This window comes from Mustela nigripes, chromosome 3 (genome assembly GCF_022355385.1).
Source record: "Mustela nigripes isolate SB6536 chromosome 3, MUSNIG.SB6536, whole genome shotgun sequence".
NCBI lineage: Eukaryota > Metazoa > Chordata > Mammalia > Carnivora > Mustelidae > Mustela > Mustela nigripes.
Genome location: NC_081559.1, coordinates 121536776 through 121559164, shown reverse-complemented (window position 1 = coordinate 121559164; position 22389 = coordinate 121536776). Strand labels below are relative to the sequence as shown.

At 37.8% G+C, this 22389-nt stretch overlaps 2 protein-coding genes across 3 annotated transcripts in view; both read left to right on the top strand.

Annotated features, from left to right (window-relative positions):
- The window catches only part of LYPLA1 (lysophospholipase 1), a 39377-nt gene extending 27997 nt beyond the window's left edge, over positions 1 to 11380 (top strand). For both annotated transcript variants that reach the window (XM_059394586.1, XM_059394585.1), the window contains 4 exons: positions 1627 to 1700; positions 4111 to 4212; positions 5838 to 6014; positions 9629 to 11380. In XM_059394586.1, coding sequence (XP_059250569.1) covers positions 1627 to 1700; positions 4111 to 4212; positions 5838 to 6014; positions 9629 to 9682 — 407 coding nt within the window. In that variant the 3' untranslated portion in view covers positions 9683 to 11380. The remainder of the gene's footprint in view (positions 1 to 1626; positions 1701 to 4110; positions 4213 to 5837; positions 6015 to 9628) is intronic.
- Positions 11381 to 14949: 3569 nt separating this feature from the next.
- Positions 14950 to 16299, top strand: LOC132014530 (mRNA turnover protein 4 homolog). The gene has a single exon (XM_059395504.1). It carries the CDS (start codon positions 15409 to 15411, stop codon positions 16297 to 16299), a length of 891 nt encoding a protein of 296 aa, XP_059251487.1. The 5' UTR covers positions 14950 to 15408.
- The last annotated feature ends 6090 nt before the right edge of the window (positions 16300 to 22389 follow it).

The following is a 22389-nucleotide window of genomic DNA, read 5'->3' as shown; positions in this document are numbered from 1 at the left end:
AGGTCCAAGGAGCACAGTGGTGCCCTCGCCTGTATGCAAACGGTGATTGAAATTGGGACACTACTGCTCTACTGCTGACTGCTGTCTTTGTAGTTTGTCAATATTATCTCAGTGCTTAATGTAACCTTGAGGGTTAACTAAAGCTTTGTGAAACTTGGGGGAGAAGTAGTCCCAACAGCTCACCCAGTGGCAAACAACTCACATTCCCCAGGCCCTTACTTGAACCTTCCCTCCTCACACCTCGGCCATTATTCCCTTTCTTTGGTGGTTGGGGGTGGGTGTTAAATTTGTTTAATTTATTTATTTTAGAGAGAGCATGTGTGTGTTTACACAAGCGATAGGGAGGAGCAGAGAGAGAGGGACAAGCAGACTGTGTACTAAGCACGGAGCCTGACACAGGGCTTGATCTCACGACCCTGAGACCACAACCTGAGCTGAAATCAAGAGTTGCCACCTAACCGACTGAGCCACCCAGGCACCCCCATTCTGTATCTGCAGTCACTATCTGAGCCACCCAGGCACCCACATCTGTAGTCTCTATCTGATTGAGGCTATGCAGTCTCCTGTAAATAAATACCTCACATTTCTCAGCACTTCTTTTATTTCTTAAGCCCCCTTTACTGTTCTCTAGCCCATTCTTCCATGCCATAGTCTGGGCATTACTTTCCATTCTCACTGTAACTTAGTACTGAACTCTTTATATAAAAGGAAAATAGTTTTTCATTTGGGCGTTTGGTTTTTTCAGTGTTTTAGAAAAAGCAGATTTTTATTTTTTGATAAGAAGTACGGAAGTTGGAAATTTTAATCTTTAAAAATGAAACTCCTGGTGCATCTAGGTTGCTCTAGGTTTTAAGCATCTGCCTTTGGCTCAGGTTACGATCCCAGAGTCCTGAGATGGAGCCATGTGTCTGCCTCCCTGCTCAGCGGGGTGTCAGCTTCTCCCTCTCTGAACATCACTCCTGCTTGTGCTCTTACTTGCATGCTCGCTCTTAAATAAGAGATCTTAAAAAAAAGAAAGAAAGAAAGAAACTCTTGTGCATATGTGAAAACAAGAGGACATAATCTGTAAAAGGTGTAGTTACAAAAAAAAAAAAAAAACAGGACAGGTTATAAGGAAAAAAGGAAATTCTAGGAGTCCTCGTTTTATAAAGATTTGTGTCAAAGTATTTTGCAGAAACAAAAGACTCACTTGATTTTTTCCCCCGGCATCATTTATTGGCTATAGGAAAAATTAGTACTATAGTTTTTAAAATAACAGAATGAACTTTTTAAATACTATAAATAACAAATTGTGTAATATACTTTATATTTTAAAGTGGTAACTTTCAGGTTGTTTCATTGAAGAGAGAAATATATTTATATGAGCAGAATTGACCATAGATAAAAGAATAGCTGTTGATTGATAAGAGAAAGAACTATTGTTTATAAATTATAATAGATATAATTGAACAGTTTAAACAATACCTGCAAATGAGTTTTATAATAAAAATACATTCTAATTTTGTATTTTAGTTAGTAGAGTGCTTCAAGTTTTTCACTTGTTTTGACCTATTTTATCCTATTTAAAATGGTATATTTAGGCTTAACTTTGAAGGTATTAGTGATTTAATTCTATGTTGTTTTTAGTAAAAGCTTTGATAGAGCAAGAGGTGAAGAATGGCATTCCTTCTAACAGAATTATTTTGGGAGGATTTTCTCAGGTAAGGTAAAGTTTGGGTGATATGTTATTGGTATATTTATCTAGGAGTCTGGATTCTGTCCTTTTCTATGGAGGAGTCTTTTTTTTAGTATGTTATAGAATCTGATGTACTGTTCTCTTTGTTTTTAATATATTGTTATCTTTAATGCTGAATTAAGTTTGAATGGACTAGATATAGTTAATTATGAGAATGTATTCTTTTTGCTTTTCTAGTTTTCTCTCTTTAGCAGTTGCCTTCAGTTTCTAGATTATGTCTTGAAAATTTATTAATAAGTAAATTGATTCACACTTGGAATGTATTTTCTTAAAATAATTATCACACATGTTGTTAAGGTATTTAAGTTGATGCTGTGTACCCCCTTTAAACAAAATTGTAATTTAATAAACACAGGTCTTCAGAGGAGACTACTAATAGAACAGTAGGGTAGACAACAAGAGAATTTCTTCCCTCTTTTTGTTACAGATTCCCAGTGGTTGAGACTCATAGACTCCCCTGTAGTCCCTTTGAGACACAATCCAAGTAGGGTCTCCCACAAAGTGACTTGTAATGCTTGAGGTTGCTGGTTTTTCCCCTGGAGTTCTCTTCTTCCACTGCAGAAACAAGAGGTTCTCGGAAGACTCTCTGGTGATGCTGCACTGGCTTGGGAGAGGGGCAATGCAGTCAGCATGTAGCCACTTCTCTTACCTTTTGGCATGGTCTCTTGGTTTCTGTGGTTCAGAGGGTGCCTCAGCCTCACCCTCTCCCCTCATGTGCTAAGATTCTCTTGGTGGTGTCCTGTCTATGATTAGATGCTAGTTCTTGTAGAAGGGAGCAAAGTTAGGAATGACCTGTGTCCCATCATGATGATGTCACTCTATCATCTTTCCTCTTTTTGTCTTGTAAAACAGATTTTAGATTTAAGTATGCGATTTTTGACATCTTTCTGTACTTTTCTCCTACTTCCTATACTTTTTCTGCATAGTTACCTCATATTGACTTTACATCTTTATTTCAGCTTATTGCATGTTCACCTTGTCACCCATCCCAGATTGCTCCAGCTTCTTTTTTTTTTTTTTTTAATATTTTTTATTTTATTTATTTGACAGAGAGAGATCACAAGTAGGCAGAGAGGCAGGCAGAGAGAGGGGGAAGCAGGCTCCCCACTGAGTAGAGAGCCTGATACGGGGCTTGATCCCAGAACCCTGAGATGATGACCCGAGCTGAAGGTGGAGGCTTAACCCACTGAGCCACCCAGGTGCCCACATTGCTCTAGCTTGAAATCTGTAAACCTTCTAAATCAACAACTTAGTGTTCAGACTGCCTGAATTAGACAATGTCAGAATTAGGGAATTCTTTAGAAGTTAGAATTCAGTAGAAAGATAGGTTGCCAATACAGTATAGTAAAAAGAGGTTACTGGTTTGGTATTTGTTGAAGTCAAGATAATGTCTTTTTTGTAATACACATTGTGACATAAGTGTAGGTACAGAAGTGAATGTTTGATTCGGGGAAAAAAAGCTAACATAGGAGACTATATAGTTGAGATTTGTTGATTATGATTTACAGAAAGGAATTCCTCTTGCCTTAAGCAAGAAAGAACAGATTATGAGTCTGTGGGATCACATCAGGAAAACAAAGGATGAGAATGAATCAGGGCCTCAGGAAATAGCTAAGACAATGGAAAGCCCTCATGGCTTTCTTTCTCGTCTCCTGTTTTTCTGTCCATCTGCTTTATTTGCCTTTTCATCTACAGTTGGTAGTCTACACCTTTTCAGTCTATAGCTTTTCCAGTTCTAGAATTTACAGGTTACTGTTCCAGCCACACAAAGAGACAGGCTGATAATCACTGAATCCCAATTTCAAAATCTTGAGAAAAGGAACATGACTATCTTGGATGAGAAAGAATCTCATATTTTCATGGGGCCCAGTGACCAACAGGCATGGTCAGAGTGACTTGGCATCTAGAATACTAACGGGAATGCTCTTCCCAGAGCGCAGGGTATTGTAAGCTGGGGAGACAAATACTCTGAAGGTGCCTGCTACAGAGTCCTTATGATCTTGAATTTTTGCTGTAGAAAAGATGACCAACTTAAGACTACGTTTGATTTTATACCTAAGACTTCAGAGCAGAAAATAAGTGTAAGTTTAAAATGTTCCTAAGGTGATTGTAAGTGCATTTAAATATAGTTAACTGTTTCTTGACTGATTCCGTGGTTGCTATGTTCCTAGAGTGGTATTCAGTGTAGAGAATCATGTCCTTCAGGGCATGGTGGGGTGGGGTATGTATGTATTTCTGCTAGTTTGCCTGATTTGATTTGACATCAAATATCCAGGTTGCTTTTTTTCTTTAATGGACATTATTAATAATAAATCTTTTACGTTGCTGTTAGCAGAGGATGTGTTCCATTGACTTTTCTCTGCTTATCTTTCCAGGGAGGAGCTTTATCTTTATACACCGCTCTTACCACTCAGCAGAAACTGGCTGGTGTCACCGCACTCAGTTGCTGGCTTCCACTCCGGGCTTCATTTCCCCAGGTAGCCTGACTGATACTTGTAGCATTAGATTACTGAGCTGGGAGATCACAGATAATGTTGGTGAGAGGTCATTTTTTTTAATTAATCAACTATATATTTTTAGAGCGGTTTAATAAGTTCATAGCAAAATTGAGCAGAAAACACAGAAAGTCCCTTTCTGTGCACAGGCTTTGGACACCCTGTAGCCCTGTGGTACATTTGTTAGATTGTATATCATCACCCAAAGCCCATCATTTACCTCTGTCATCCTTTCTTTATTTTTCATTTTTTAAAAAGATTTTATTTATTTATTTGACAGAGGGAGAGAGGGAACACAAGCAGGGAAAGCAGGAGAAGCGGGCTCTCCACTGAGCAGGGAGCCCAATGCAGAGCTTGATCCCAGGACCCTGGGATCATGACCTGAGCTGAAGGCAGCGGCTTAATGACTGAGCCATCCAGGTGCCCCAAGTCATCCTATTTAAAAAATAATTTTCTGAAACTTTTGCGATGTACCTAGTAGGCTTTATCTGAATACTACTATATTGTCTTTATTGTGGATTGCAGAGAATGGAAATAAGTCCTTTTGTCATAAATCTTATATTTGAAGTGTTTGGTATATTTTAAAATGTATATATAAGTTTAGGACAATCTTTTACACATAGAAATAAAATTTTCAAATGTTCAGTATTTTTACTGCTTAATAGCAAAATCTTACCATAGAACAGAATTTCTAAGTACTCACTAGTGTGTAAAGCAATATATGATACACATGGGAGAAATGGACATTTATTTTCAAATTCATCTTTAAATCTAAGATCTTTTGGGGCGCCTAGGTGGCTCAGTGGGTTAAAGCCTCTGCCTTCGGCTCAGGTCATGATCCCAGGGTCCTGGGATGGAGCCCCGCATTGTGCTCTCTGCTCGGCAGGGAGCCTCTTTCCTCCTCTCTCTGCCTGCCTCTCTGCCTACTTGTGATCTCTCTCTGTCAAATAAATAAAATCTTTAAAAAAAAAAATCTAAGATCTTTTTCATCACTATATATGGTAATTCTTCAGTGTCTTATACATACTAAATGCTAATTATTAACCATCTTATTTAAATCAGTTAAATAAGAACTGAGAAGAACATGATTCTGTTAAAGCATACCTCTTATTTCAAGATACTGTGAACATATAAAGAATAATTAAGATTGAGTCTGCTTCAAGAAACCACTTCATTGGGAAAACAGTAATACAAGACAGGGGAGGGGCACCTGGGTGGCTCAGTCAGTTAAGCATCCGACTCTTGGTTTTGGCCCGGGTCATGATCTCAGGGTCATTAGATCAAGCCCCATATCAGGCTCCATGCTCAGCTGGGAGTCTGCTTGAGATTCTTTCTCTTCTTATCCCTCTGCTACTCTTCCTGCTTGCATACTTTCTAAGTAAATAAATAAAATCTTTTAAAAAAGCAAGACAGGGTGATCATATATCCTATAAAAGTTTAACTGAAGAGTTGTGGGAGTATAGGGAGAAAAGGAATTTTATTTCTGTGGCTGAGTAAAACTTATGAAGTAACATATTATATTTGCATATCTAGGTATAGTTGTAAATGCCTGGCATATAATGCTCTATACATTTGAATAAATACTAGTGTTCTTTTATTTTTTGCAGGGTCCTATCAGTGGTGTTAATAGAGATATTTCTATTCTTCAGTGCCATGGAGACTGCGATCCTTTAGTTCCCCTAATGTTTGCTTCTCTTACTGCCGAAAAGCTAAAAACATTAGTAAATCCAGCCAATGTCACCTTCAAAACCTACGAAGGCATGATGCATAGTTCCTGTCAACAGGTAATTGTTTGGAAGCAGTGATTACAGAGATATATTTGCAGCTTTTTTCATGTGATATTTTTAACGTAAGTAGCATTTGATTGCTTGGTTATTTAAAGGAGTTAATTAATGAATTCACATTGAATCATAGGGTAGCAGGATTTAGATCAGAGTTTATTCAATTTAATTCAGCAAGCATTCACTGTTTTCCCTATTACATGCCAGCTTTGTGCATAATTCAAACGACAAAACATTCCTTTTTATTAAAGTTTAAGCCAAATTAATAAAATTTTAAATGTAATAAGAGAAAAGGATATATATCCAAATAGTTGTGGATATATATCCAAATAATCGTATAGAAAACAGGATGTGATAAGTGTTATATTTGAAGTTTTCATAGTTCTCTAAAACACTGAGAAGAGTGAGATTAATTTTATCTTGGGAAGTACTAAGAACATGAAGCAAAAGCTAGATTTGGAATTTGGATAGCAAGTGTGCAGAGAAAGGGAAAGCAAGCTATCCAGTTGAGCCATGGTCTTATGAAAAGCTGGCTGTCCTAGAGCAGGATGCCATTCATAAAGTAGGTATAAGGAACAGTTTTAGGGTAACAGGAAGGAGATAATACTGAGTTCAGTGAACATACTGAGATTGATAGGCCCCTGTGATAACAAAATGGGTTTTGGAAATACTTGTCTGAAGCTCAAGCCTGTGATAGAGATTTAGAATAATTGCCAATATTATTCATCACTGAAGAATTACCATGGGAGAATATCATGAGGAAAAAGCCAAGGAATAGAACTTGGGGGTGAGAGGAGGGATTAAAAGGAGCTAGATGTAGAACGAGAGTACAGGAGGAGAGAATTCCAGAGTGGTGGTGCACCTGGCTGGCTCAGTCGGAAGAGCATGCAACTCTTGATCTTGGGGTTGTGAGTTTGAGCCCCACGTTGGGCATAAAGATTACATACATAAACAAACTTTTTAAAAAATTGGTTAGGTTATTTAAGAAAAAAAAGAAAAAGGGGTTCCTTGGTGGCTCAATCAGTTAAGCATGTGACTGGTTCAGTTCATGATCCCAGGGTCCTTGGATTGAGTCCTGCATTGGGGCTCCCTGCTCAAGGGGGAGCTTACTTCTCCTGGTCCTGCTCCTGTTCCCCGCCCCCTGCTCATGCTTTCTCTCACTTGCTTTCACTCTATCTCAAATAAATAAATAAAATCTTTTTTTAAAAAGTCTTTTTTTCAGAGTAGAAGGGAACAGTGTCCCATGATTCAGAGAACAATTGACAAAAAATAGACCAGGAAGAAACTAACCAATAGTAAGCCATCTGTGACCTTGGATGTTTGGGGAGATGGAGCCTGCAGTGGATTGTGTAAAGTGGATAGGGAAATGGGAAAAGTAGAGGCAACATGTATTAACCTTTATTTAAAAAGTTTTTGTGAGGGTAAAAAGGATAAAAAGACTCTTTAATGGTTGGGAGGAAAAGACTCCCTTGATGAGGGAAGGAGGAAGAAAATAACGATGAAGAGAAGGTAATATCTAATAGGGGGAATCTTAGGGAAATCGAATAATGTAAATAAGTCCTAAAATGGGTAGTGCTTGCCTTCAAAGAGGAAAACAGCACTTGAGAATCCAGAAGAGAGTCAATGAATATGAACAAGGATTGGTGAGGTAGTAGTTGTTGAGAGTTCACATTAGATCCTCTTTATCTTTTCAGTAAAGTTGGAGATATGGTCACTTGATAAGAATGAAGGAGGCCTGCATCAGTTTGGAGGCTTGAAAAGGCCTAGAATAAAAATTGATTGCCAAGCACTGAGGTAGTCCTACATAAAACTGTTTTGTAACCACCCAGCCTGGCTGAATCATTTGTTTTACAGACAGAGAAAAGAGGTAGTAATATGGTTTATCCAGAAAGACAAGGGGGCCTAGGATTCTAGGCTGTTATTGAGAACATAGTTGGAACCATCAGCAAGTGCTGAATCCAGAAAACAGGTGGGCTGGCACTCCAGGTATCCAGGAGGGACTGAGAGCCTAGAGCATTGGTTTTTAAAGTAGGCTTTATGTTATAAATACCCTGGAGCTTAATAAATATTCAGACACCAGAACTCCACAAACTCCACAATTCTGATTCAGCACATTGGGGGTTAGCAGGTAAACTCAGGTATTTGTGTTTGTGTGGATGTGTTTTTAAAATAAAGCTTCAGGGGTGCCAGGGTGGCTCAGTCAGTTAAGCAGCTGCCTTGGGCTCAGGTCATGATCCCAGGGTCCTGGGATCTAGTACTGCGTCAGGCTTCTTGCTTAGTAGGGAGCCTGCTTTTCCCTCTGCCTGCCACTCCCCCTGCTTGTGCGTGCTCTCTCTCCCTGACAAATCAATAAAATTAAAAAAAAAAAAAAAAAAAAAAAAAGGATTCTGTTTACCTAATCTCTACACTCAGTGTGGGGCTGGAACTTATAACCCTGAGATCAAGAATCACTGTTGGCACACCCCAAGCATGTGACTCTTGATCTCAGGGTTGTGTGTTCAAGCCCCAAGTTGGGCATAGAGCTTACACAACAAGAAAAAAAGAAAAAAAAAGGTGATGATTTTTTGTGCAGTCACATTGGAGAATATTGGACTGAATGATGAGGAGCAGAAAGTGAAAAGAGGTAGTAAGAGGTATTGTGACCAAGAAACTTCAAGGACTTTAGAGTGTTATAAAATAGAGCACTTATGTGCTGTGGCTTTATTTTCTGATTGACTAAATTGTAAGGTTGAAGGTTCTTTGTGTTGCTAATTTGTGTGTTTGTGGAGTTAAGCCTTGAAATACTAGAGATGAGGGGCACCTGGGTAGTTGAGTGGGTTAAGCCTCTGCCTTCCACTCAGGTCATGATCTCAGGGTCCCGGGATCGAGTTCCACATCGGGCTCTCTGCTCGGCAGGGAACCTGCTTCCTCCTCTCTCTCTCTCAATGCCTTTCTGCCTACTTGTGATCGCTGTCAAATAAATAAAATGTCAAAAAAAAAAAAAAAAAGAAAGAAAGAAAAAGAAATACTAGAGATGATAGTAGGAAATTATTTGAGGGGAGTGGGAAAACCGAGCCACATGCAGGAGTCTTATAAAACGTTTTTTTTTTTTTTAATGAATACTTGATATATTCTTTTTTATCTTTCATAGGTACATGTTGTCTTTCAAATGGTTGCTTGTATGTAAATCCTTGTGAAAGGCACAAAATATTTTATGCTACGAATTTAGCATTTCATTCTAACAAGAGAAGGTTAAAATCTAGGTTTTTCTACCTGTGGTTAGTTGACCATAATTGTGTCCTTACTGATATTTCTCTGGATAGGTTTTGTTACTCCTAAGCCCCTTTCTCTCCACCCATGTTTTTTGTTCAGCTATAGCAAAGTGCAGACCATTTTCATAGGACTGCATAATAGTTGGGAGCTATCATTTGAATGTACATTTATAATCCTAATCACAGGAAATGTTCTGAAATTTCTGTTGAACTCTCATTTTTCTGTTACAACTTTTCATTTAATTGATGTAGTGAGAATATGGTTTTACCTTACCTTGGCACACCACACATTTAGTTGGTGGTATTTTAGTAGGGATTTAATTACTGATTTTGTAATTGCTTATTAAATCACTTTATTCCAAACAGGAAATGATGGATATCAAGCAATTCATAGATAAACTTCTACCTCCAGTTGATTGACGTCACTAAGAGGCCTTGTGTAGGAGTGCACACCAGCATCATTGTAGTAGCGTATAAACCTTTTCCTGTGCCCAATCTTGAAACTTCTAACGTTTGCAGTGTTCAGATGTTTTGCAAATACCCACCAATGACACCGACTACATAATACTCTCTCCTTGTGGGAAATACGGTCTTTTAAGTTTCTATACATGTATTTGTATAATAGGATTCAGAATATACTAGTATTAAAATAGGTGAAGCAGCTAAGCTTTTTCCCAAATGTAATTCAGCAAAATAAAATACTGTAACCAGATTTTTTATTACATCATTTGACAATTATTAGTATGCTTAATGAAAATTTGTTCAGGTATAAATGAGCAGTTAAGATATAAATGATTTATGCATGCTGTGACTTAGTCTATGGACTTACTCCAAAATTACTTAGTCACCATGCATTATCTGTATTTTTATAAATGTATTCATTATATACTTAATGATTGTAATACATAATAAGAATGAGGTGTTACTACATTATTCCCAATAATAGGGATAATGCTTCTTCAGTAAAGAGTAATATTCCTCTGTTAAGTTGATGGCCCTTTTAATTTGGGGACCAGGCTTTATTTTCCCTGATACCATTTCTATTGAATATTTTTTTTCCTCTCTAAAAATGTTTTCTTTTTTTTTTTTTTTATCCTTCATAACAGACCAAATATTGCTTCCTTGCCATAGACATCTGCTACCAGTACATGCTGTAATTTGACATTTTGAATCACAGATTTGATGATATTTAAAATGTATTTACTCTTACATAAAGAAACCTTTAAACTTCCTACACTTATTTCTTAAACTGCACCTTCGTCCACAGTTAGGCCTATATAGTCACTAGAATCTTCAGTCTAGATAATGGGAATAATTCTGTGGTTGTATTTTTCTGTAATTAACTGAAAGAGTATGTAGGTCATATTCTAGTCTGTCCTGAAATATTTAAGACATCTTAAAAACTAATTTCTAAGATGATTTGCTCTAAGATGATTCTCCTTGAGCATAGTTTTAGTTTACTTGGTTTGTAGATATGTTTGAAACCAACTACTGTAGAAAATAAACAGTCCATTAGAAAAATTTGCTTTATTTTTATCTGCCAATGAACTTATTGAAAACTTCACTTTAGTAGGTGGGGTTTTATTTAGTTATTGTGCAAACATAAAAGTAGCAATTACTTGATTTTAAGTAGTTGAATTTTTCAGATTATTTGTAAAGATTATTGGAGAACAAATTTATGGGTGATAAAGATTAATCACAACTCAATACATATGGTATAGTTACAACAGTTTAATATGTAGCAAAAATGTATACTTGGTATTTCTAAACTGTTGGTAGTTTTTCTGCTGTATTCCAACTGACTAAAACAATGTTAGGAATGCATCTTTATAAATGGGTGCTAATTGATAATGGAAATAATTTAGTAATGGACTGTATAGAATGTTAATAATGAAGCCATATGTTTATGTCTGGATTTAAAAATTTTAAACAATCATTTAATAAGTCATTTTGCTTGACCTTGAGGAATAAAAATTGTTGTTTTAGTTATACAAATCAGCAAGATCTAACTTATAGCAAGAAATATTCCATTGAAATGTGCTGTAATGTGGGAAAATGTAAATCTTTTTCATGATTTCTACCAATGTGAAATAAAATTTAATTCTGAGTTTTCTGTGACTGCTTTCTCATACTATTTTTAATATTTAGGTTTGCCTTTGAATGGTTGTCTATACTGAAAAGGGGGAAAATGTCAATGCAGTCATAACATACATTCAAGAGAGAATTTTTGATGATGGTATGGTTGATCTGGAATAGAACAAGGCATGAGAACTGCTTCTCTTGTTACTCAATTTGAATAAGCTAAAAAAGTATTCCTAAATTTGATTTTGTGTTTCTAACATGTTTAAGAAGTTTTGTTTACTGTTTCCAAGCCTGCTCCTCTTGTGCAGTATTCATGGGATTTTTAAATTAGTGTCATGAGGCAGTATCTAAATAATTTTTTGTCCTCTTATTTCACGGTTGACTCCTAGCATTTCCCAATAAAGGAATCCTTTCTGTCCCGTCTCTTAAGCAGTCCTTCACTTTCTGCTTCTGAGTACTTAAAATTGACCAGCTCATTTTTTTGTGAGGGAGCTTGTTCTGTTTTTGGATTACCTTAATGGTAAGGGAGTTCTGTATATATACTACAATATTGTATGCAACTTTCAGACTTCATAACAGCATCTTATTTTGTATGGTAAACTTTTATTTTGTCATCCTTTCTCAACTATTGTGTTCACAGTTAGATGTGGTCAGTGTGGTATTGTTAATCTCTATTGACAGCATTAGTGTCTTATGTATATATAAATAATTGGGGAATTTGTCTACTATTGCAATCAGTGTTATGGATGTTTTTAAAAGTAGGTACATGATGAGCTCCTGGCTAGTTCAGTCAATAGAGCATGTGACTTTGATCTTGAGGTGAGTTCAAGCCCCATGTTGGGCATAGAGTTTAATTTAAAAAAAAAGGTAAAAGTAGATACATGACACAGTTCCACCCTCTAACAACATACTACTTTATTTTGTAAAAATTATTAAAATATGAACAGTAATTTAAGTAGTTGAGATATTCTAGTCACTATACTAAACATTTTACATTCTTTATTAGTGTAATTCTCACATCAACTTTATCTTTGCTTTATAGGAAAAACTGATAGCTAAAGGGATGAACTGTTTGCCTATACTTACGGAGCTATTATATGTAACAGCCAGGATTCAGAGTGATGTGTCTGACTCCGTGGTCTGCTACCTTGCTCTTTGCCCTTGTGAGGTAATTTTAAATGCTGTAAACAAATAAAAAAGCTTATTCCATATAATTCAGAATGCTTAGAAGTAACTAAACTAGGGTAAGAACCAGCTTACCATAAAGAAATTACAATCTCCAGTGTCCAGAGAGAACTGAAAAAGAAACTAAAAACCTGCATGGTATACCTAACTTTGGGGCTCAGCAAATAACTTACCGTTGTACAGCCAGGACCCTTATAAGGGCTGCACTCTGTCCACAAAGTGAGCTAAAAAAACATTCAGTCTCTTCAGGAAGGAAGGGAAAACTTACCTATTTTGGCCAGGGCCCTGGATTAGAAGAGGGAGCTTTTCCCTTGACAATGTTTAACTAGAATTTTATATTAATATATATTTGGATTTTGAATTTATACTATTTCTGTGGCCGGGAAAACAAGCTCATAATTTAACATCAAGAATCTCCTTGAACTAGATTTGCCTGTTGAGCACTTGGAAGAAGCAAGATCTTTATGGACAGTGACATCCTCAATCTAGGCAGCATAAATTTAGTCTGCTGAGAGTGAGCTCAACTCCCCCCCCCCCAAATTCAAACCATAGGAGGGAACAGTCTGCCTGCCATAAATGATACCAGGTGACAAAAAAAGCTAAAAATCATTAGACTCTTGGGAACTTTAAGAAACAAAGTATGAGGGGTGCCTGGGTGGCTCAGTGGGTTAAGCCTCTGACTTCAGCTTGGGTCATGATCTCAGGGTCCTGGGATCGAGCCCCACATTGTGCTCTCTGCTCAGTAGGGAGCCTGCTTCCCCCACACTCTATATGCCTGCCTCTCTGCCTACTTGTGATCTCTGTCTGTCAAATAAATGAATGAAAAATCTTAAGAAAAAAAAGTATGAATGTTAAGCTGCGACGAAAGAATCAAGTGTAAACAGTATCAAATTGAAAATTGGAAAAAAAATTTTCTAGAAATGAAAAACAGTTACTCAAGTAAATATTTCAAATAAGCATTATTTATGATAAAATATTTGAAATAATGCAATGTGGAATTACAAAGCCCTTTCAAAACAAACTATCATACATTTATATAATGGGATGCTGTACAGCTATAAAGAAGAAATGAGGGTGCACTGTACTAATTTGGCAAGGATTCAGAATACATTATTGATGGGAAAATAGTGTAAAAACTAAAAGGCATGGAGGAAATAATACCTATATTTGACTTAGTTAGAATTTACATTTGTAAAACCAAATTGCTAGAAGGATATTAAGAATCCAATAAAAGTGGTTATAGAGCATGAATGGGGAAGGAATGACATGGGTAAGGACTGGAGAGGAATTAGCCTGTTACTAAACCATTAAGGAAAGAGTAAAACCACAATGGAATTATCACTATATACCTATTAGAACAAATAAAATTTAAAAAGGCCATGGCAAATCTCTCATACATGGCTGGTGGGAATGTAAAGTGGACACTTTGAAAATTTTGGTAGTTTCTTTAAAATCTATATATAATAGTTATCGTATGACCCAGCAGTTGTACTCTTGGGGATTTATGCCAGAGAAAGGAAAACTTACATCTACACAAAAACCCATACGTGATTATTTATAGCAATTTTATTCATAATATCCAAAAAGTAGAAAGAAATTATGGCGCAACCATACCATTAAATACTACTTGGCAATAAAAAGGAATGAATTACTGATGTACGCAACAGTTTTGCTGGATCTCAATGTCATTATGCTGAATAAAAATGGCTTATCTTCAAAGGTCACATATGGTCTGATTTTATATAACTTTTGTCAAAATTACAAAATTATAGAAATGGAAAACATTAGTGAGTGGCAGAGATTAGAGATGGGGAGAAGGTAGGACTATAAAGGGGCATCATGAATGAGATCTTTGCAGTGATGGAATACTTCTGTATCTTGATTGTGGTGGTAGTTACATGAATTTATACATGTGATAAAATGAAAGGAATTTGCACACAGGAGTGCCAGTTTTGGGGTTTTGATATTGTATTATAATTATGAAAGGTGTAAGTATCTCTACAATTTCTTTTCAACCTGTGAATGTTTCAAAAGGTTTTTTTTTTAAAGTACAATGGGAGAGATGATATAATTTGAACTATGCTATGGTTCGTTCCACTATTTTCTGAGAGTAGATAAGAATTAGTCATCCCCTTTAGATATTCACAATGTAAAGTCAACTAAAAACAACAAAAACAAAAAACCAAACAAATCCAAAAAGCAAAAACACATATGTAACTTCCAAACTAGGGGAGGGGATGGGGATGTCAATTTAAAAGACAAGGTAGGAGTAGAACATGTAAAATGTTAACATGTAAAATGTACAAGATATTTCAAGATATGATAGACACAAATCCAAAAGTAATAGTAATTATAATTGTGAGTGGGCTAGATTTGCCAGTAATAAGACAAGTTATCATTTTGGACAAAGAATGACATGAAGCTACATCGTAACTACAAGAGATTCTGTTTAATTACAGAAAGATTGAACATAAAGGGATGGGAAAATGCAAGAAGCAAATACTCCCTAAAGTAAAGTAAGCTGGCTTATCCTATATTAGTATGATGCAAAGTACGTTTTGAGGCCATGAACACATGTCTGCACAAACACTTGTACATGGGTGTTCATAGCATCATTATTCATAATATTCCAAATGCTCAAAGAACCTAGATGTTTGTCACTGATGAATGGATAACTGAAATGCGGCATATCCAATAGCGTAGTTTGCAGCCATAAAAAAGGAATGTTCTAACATGGGTGAATCCTGAAACAATGCCAAGTGGTAGAAACGAGTTACAAATGACATAATATTGTATGATTTCTTTTATACGAAAAAACAGAATAGGCAAAACTTTTTAAAAATAGACTTTAGGGGGCTGTCAGCACCGCCTGCCGCCGCATGTGCCGGCAACGCGATGCCCAAATCCAAGCGCGACAAGAAAGTTTCCTTAACCAAAACTGCCAAGAAAGGCTTAGAACTGAAACAGAACCTGATCGAAGAGCTTGGGAAATGTGTGGCCACGTACAAGTACCTGTAGCTCTTCTCCGTGGCCAGCAAGCCGAAGGACATCCGTTTTGTAAGCGGTTAAACTGGAAGCACAGCCGGATGTTCTTTGGCAAAAACCAGGTGATGATAGTGGCCTTGGATCGAAGCCCAGCTGACGAGTACAGAGACAACCTACATCAGGTCAGCAAGAAGTTGAGGGGTGAGGTCGGTGTCCTTTTCACCCACCGCAGCAAGGAGGAAGTGAAGGAGTGGTTTACGAAATACGCCAAAGTGGACTTCGCTCCAGCCGGAAACAAAGCAACTTTCACTGCGACCCTGGACCCACGGCCCCTGGAGCAGTTCCCCCACTCCATGGAGCCACAGCTGAGGCAGCTGGGCCTGCCCACCGCCCTCCGGAGAGGGGTGGTGACGCTGCTGTCCGACCACGAGGTGGGCAAGGAGGGCGATGTGCTGACCCCAGAGCAGGCCCGCGTGCTGAAGCTTTTCAAGTATGAGATGGCTGAATTCAAGGTCACCGTCAAATACATGTGGGATGCACAGTCCGGAAGGTTCCAGCAGATGGGAGATGACTTGCCCGAGAGTGCATCCGAATCAGCAGAAGAGTCAGACGGGGAGGACGACGGCGGACGGACACTTGGCGGGACTGTGGGATGCTGTCTTGCTGGCCAAACAGCAGGGAGGGCACGAGGGATGGACTGCTTTTTTGTAAGCGGTAAAGCTGTCTGCGGGTGGCTCCTGTGGACAGCAGAGAGGACTTTTCCGGGGCAGGGGGGGATATATTAATTTTTAACATGTATGTACCTAGTAGAGTCTCAAAGCAGGTAAAACAGAAATGATGGTGACATCAGTGAAAGAGGTGGGAGAGGGAATGTCAAAGTCCTGTGTGTCCACACAAATACCAAAAACAAACAAAACAAACCTGACCCGAACTGTCACAATCCACTCTATGAATCTCTATGAAAATAGTCAAGAGTTTTCCACCAAGCAAGTGAATGCTTGAGAAAAACTTGATTGAAACCCAGTACAAAAGCGTTGTGTCATTTTAACTTACTCTTACTTAACCCCCCGCTTCTAGGTCTTGAAGATGAAGTCCATATTCCCAACATAGGTTCCAGATAATGGAGAAAGCAAAGCAGATTTTTGGTTCCAAACAATTGTGGTTGACTCTTAGGTGGGTCCTTGAAGGACTAACACAAAGGCCTTTCCCCTCCTTTTACTTTTTTCTCTTTCTGTTTTTCTTTTTTCTTTTCTTTCTTTCTTTTTTTTTTTTCCTGCCCTAACTCAGAACTCTCTCAGGTTGGAAAAATAGCTACACGGAGGTGATTCCCCCCCAAAATATTTAAATGCAAAGAAACCAACCACTACCATAGTTGGGGCAAAAATAGATACACTGAAAAACCTGAGAAGAAAAGGCTAGGGAATGAAATGCCTTGGGGGAATAAAGACTTCGAAAAGCTTCTACATAAGTCTAGAAGGCCATGTGCATGAACGGCCAGGGTGCATGTTTAAAAAGACCTGAGAATGCTCTAAGCACTCATCTCTGGCTGATCTTGAAGCCCTGGGCAAGCAAGATATTAGAATAAAGGCAACATTTTATGCTTCCCAGCTGAATATTGCAGGTATGCCCCAAGACACATGAAGCCCAGATGTAAGTACTGGGAGTTGTTTTGTCCCCAGGCACTGAAGGAAATCTCTGTGAAATCACCAGGTGGACAGTAAGCTAAGAGATTTAGTGACCACTCATGACAATAAATTTAGTCTTTACCAAAAGGAATTCAAAGAAGTCACTAAACCGAACACAATAACTAAACAACAAAAACCAAAACCCTCAACAACAATGATGCTGATTTCCAAAGTTACATTATAATATTAAAAATGTTACGTTTTCAACAAGAAACAAAGCATGCAAAGAAACAAAATTCTAGCCCATTCACATATACTGTAAAGGAATATTAACATAAACTGCCCCTGAAGATGCCCAGACATTGGACTCACTAGACAAACGCCTTAACTGCCTTAAATATGCTCAAAGAACTAAAGTAAATAATGGATAAAGAACTAAAAGAAACCGAGGTTTGTGGGGAGATGGGGTAACTGGGTGATGGGCATTAAGGAGGGCACTGGATGTTATAAGCAACTGATGAATCACTAAAGTCTACCTTTGAAACTAATAATAAACTAAGTTAATTGAATTTAAATAAAATTTTTACAAAGAAATGAGTTGGGGGAAGGAGTTAAGATGGTGGAGGAAGAGAAGACCCTGTTTGTCTGGTCCCTGGAATTCAGCTAGATAGTTATCAAATCATTCTGAACCGGTACGAAATAAATCAAAGATCTGAGAAAAGAGATGCTGCAATTCTACAAATAGAAAAGCGATCACTTTTTGGAAGGTAGGAGGTACAGGGACATGAATCTGGGGCAATATATTGGAGGATAACATGGGGAGGAGCCTGGTTAAGGAGGTCACCACAAAGCATTATAAACAGTGGAACACAAAATCAACTTTTAAAAGTCTACTGGGGTAGGGACTTCCCTGGCTCAAAGGTGCTGAAGTGGCAAAGTGGGGCAAAATTCCAGGTGAGAGAGCATGGTCCACGGTCCCGGAGGGCACAAGAACGGGCCTACCTGAGTGCAGCAGAGTTCCCAGGCATTGGAGAAGGAAGCTGGATGAAAATAGTCTAGGCACAGCTTTCTGCTTGTTGTTGCCATGCACTGTGAACTGCTGCACAGTTGGGTGACCACTCTCTGGGCAGGGACCCAGCAAGAGGCAAAAGTGGTGAGACTCCTCCCACCCCCACTCCAGGAGAAGGGCAAGTGTTTGTATCACAGAAGTCTGTGAAGTTTAGAGAGTGGAAACTGGGTTCCATGTGTGAGATAAAAGTGCTGTCACAGGCTGGATGAACACAGAGTTTAGACAGAAATCATGGAGACAAGAGTGAGTGACTGCTTTTCTGTGAGGGCTCACTAAAGAGTCGGGGGCACGAACTTTCAGTACGGCAGCTAGAGATGGTGTGTTGCCATTTTCATCTTTCCAATCTGTGCTGAAAGACATCAGGGAGCAAAAGAGCACCACATAGTGCATTCCTGAGCCACTTACATGGAGCCTGGCCCTCCAGCAAGGGGACTGTGATTCCCCCGGGAAAAGCAGCACAACAGGCCCCTCCCCAGGAAGACCAGCAGGAACATCTGGCTAATACCAACTTTACCGATCAAATAAAACTGCAGAAGTTCAGAGCTAGGGGAAATCAGTATATAGCATGCATGTTTTTTTTTATTATTCTTTAGTTTTTCAGATTTTTTTTTCAGCTATCATTTCTTTCAAGTCTTTTAAAATTTTTATATATATGTTATATATATAGTTTATATTTGTATATTTTATAATATAAATACATATATTTATGTATTATAAAAGTATATTTTATATGTATTATAAAATATATGTATTTTTATATATAAATATATAAAATATATTTTATATATGTATTTTATGTTTCCATGTTGTATTTTATTGTAGTTTTGTATATACATGTTTTTCTTCCCTATTTTGAGATCTAGTTTCTTTTTTTCTTTTTTTTTTTTTAAAGATCGTATTTATTTATTTCACAGTGAGAGAGAGAGAGTGAGAGCAGGAATATGAGCAGGGGGAGTGGAAGAGGAAAAGCAGTCTTCCTGCCAAGCAGGGAACCTGATGCAGGGGCTCCGATCCCAGGACCCTGGGATCATGACCCGAGCCAAAGGCAGACATTTAATGAATGAGCCACCCAGGCACCCCCCAGATCTAGTTTCTTTTAACAAACAGACCAAAACACACCAAGGATCTGGTTTATTGTTTCATTCTGTTTTACTTTTTTCTTTTATTAGTATTATCTATTTTACTTCTTGTTTGATTTTTTCTTATTTTGTTTTGTTTCTATTTTCTTCTGGTTTGTTTTTTTTCTGGTGGTGTTATTTTTGCCTTTTCTCTCACTTTCTTTTATTCTTTTCTGGACATAATGAGAAGACAGAAAAACTCACCCTAAAAGAGAACATGAGGAAGTACTCCCTGCCAGAGATTTAATCAATATGGATATAAGTAAGATGTTGGAACTAGAATTCAAAACAACGATTGTAAAGATACTAGCTGGGCTTGAAAAAAAGCATAGAAAGCACTAGAGAAACCCTTATTATAGAAATAAAAGAACTAAAAATCTAATCAGGCCGACGTTAAAAATGCTATTATTGAGATGCAGTAAGAAATGGAGGCTCTAACAGCTGGGATAAATGAGGCAGAAGAGATATAGAAGACAAAATGATGGAGAATAAGGAAAGTGAGAAACAGAGAGAAAAACAACTACTAGATTATAAAGGGAGACTTCAAAATCAGTGATACCATAAAGCAAAAGAAAATTCAAGTAATAGGGGTCCCAGAAGATGAACAGAGAGAGGGGGGCAGAAGGTTTTTTGAACAAATTATAGCTGAGAACTCCCCTAATCTGTGGAAGGAAACAGGCATTCAAGTCCAGGAGAATCCCCCTCAAAATCAGTAAAAACAGGTCAATACCTCAGCATATATTTGTGAAGCCTGCAAATTTCAGAGATAAAGAGAAAAATAAATGAATAAAATCTTAAAAAAAATTATTTCTCCCAATCTGTGTCTGAACTTTTCATTCTTAAGTGTCTTTTATTTTATTTCCTTATTTTTAAAATGTTCTTTGTTTATTTGACAAAGGGAGAGATAGTGAGAGAGGGAATACAAGCAGGGGGACTGGGAGAGGAAGAAGCCAGCCCCCTGCTGAGCAGGGAGCCCAATGTGGGCCTCGATCCCAGGACTGTGGGATTATGACCTGAGCAGCAGGCAGATGCTTAACAACTGAGTCATCCAGGTGCCTCACCAGCAAATAAACTGAAGCAGTAATCAGAAATCTCCCAACAAGGGTGCCTGGGTGGCTCAGTTGGTTAGGTGTCTGTCTTTGGCTAGAGTCATGATTTCAGTGTCCTGGGATTGGACTGAATGTCAGTCTCCCTACTCAGCGAGGTGTCTGCTTCTATCTCTCCACTGCTTCTCATCCTGCTTGTTCTCTCTCTCTCTTTCAAATAAATAAAGATCTTGGGCACCTGGGTGGCTCAGTGGGTTAAGCCGCTGATCTCAGGGTCCTGGGATCGAGTCCCGCATCGGGCTCTCTGCTCAGCAGGGAGCCTGCTTCCTCCTCTCTCTCTCTGCCTGCCTCTCTGCCTGCTTGTGATCTCTCTCTGTCAAATAAATAAATAAATCTTTAAAAAAAATAAAAAAAAATAAAGATCTTTTAAAAAAATCTGCCAACAAACAAGGGTCCAGAGCCAAATGGCCTCCCAGTGGAATTCTACCAAACATTTAAAGAGGAATTAATACCTATTCTTCTGAAACTATGGGTGGCTCAGTGGATTGGGGCCTCTGCCTTTGGCTCGGGTCGTGGTCCCAGGGTCCTGGGATCGAGCCCCGTGTCGGGCTCTCTGCTCAATGAGGAGCCTGCTTCCTCCTTTCTCCTCTCTCTCTGCCTGCCTCTCTGCCTGCTTGTGATCTCTGTCAAATAAATAAATAAAATCATTAAAAAATAGAAATGGAAAGAAAACTTCCAAAATAATTTTATGAGGCCAGTAGGGTGTTATACTTAAAATATTGAAAGAAAGAATTTCAATGAACAATTCTTTTCCTGTTTTTAAAGATTTTATTTATTTATTTGACAGAGAGAGAGAGAGAGAAGGAACATAAGCAGGGGGAGTGTGAGAGGGAGAAGCAGGCTTCCCTTTGAGCAGGGAGCCCGATGAGGGGCTCAATTCCAGGACCCTGGGATCATGACCTGAGCTGAAGGTAGACACTTAATGACTGAGCCACCCAGGTGCCCCTCAATGAACAGTTCTATCTAGCAAAGCCATTCTTCAAAAATGGAGTAACTAAAACATTCACAGAAGCAAAAGCTAAGGCAGTTCAATGCCAATATACTTCCTTGATAAAGGAAGTCCTTCAGGCTGAAATGAAAGGACATTAGACAGTAAGTTGGAAGTCATATGAAGAAATAAAGAACACCAGTAAAGGTACTTACTTAGGTTAATCTAAATACCCATATTATTGTAATTTTGGCTTGTGACTTCTTTTTCTTTTCTACCTCATTTAAAAGACATGCATAAAATATTAAGTATAAGTCTATGTTACTAGGAATACATTTTGTAAAGATTTAATTTGTGAGAACTGCATAAAGGGGAAAGGACAGAGTTGTATAGTAGGAAAGCATCTGTATACTATTGAGGATGAGTTGGGGTTATTAAAAAGAGAATGCTATAATTTTAAAATGTTAATTGTACTTTCAGAGATTATGAAGTTGGGCAGATACTGGCCAGGATGAGGATATTGGATCTCACTGTCCTCTTAGCTCCTCTACCCTTCTTTGGAGCAAAAAAGGAAGGGAGAATGGAGTAAAAATGGCATACTAGAAGAAATCAATCACAGAAGAAGGCTGGAATGGAGGAACTGAGGAAAAAAAGGTATAAGATATAAGAAAAAAGTAGCAAAATGGCAGAAGAATGTCCTTAACTAATAATTATCTTTAAAGGATAAATTATTCAATTTATGAATAATTGAATTTAATAATGATTGAACAATAATTTGAATAAAAAATTACAAAAATCAGAACAGTATCTCAATATCAGAAGAAAGTATCAACAATAAAGAGATAAAAATTATAATAAGTTAACAAAATAGATATCTGGAGCTGGAAAAACAGTAATTGAAATGAAAATTCACTGTAGTTGAATTGCTCCATTCTCACTTCCTTTTTTGCCTATATTAAGTTATTTTCATAGTGGTTACTCTGGGGATTACAATTAACTTTTTATCAATCCATTTTATTGAGGGGCTTC

Excerpts from the sequence above, each read along its gene's own strand:
- LOC132014530 (XM_059395504.1), top strand. The coding sequence starts at position 15,409 with ATGTGCCGGCAACGCGATGCCCAAATCCAAGCGCGACAAGAAAGTTTC.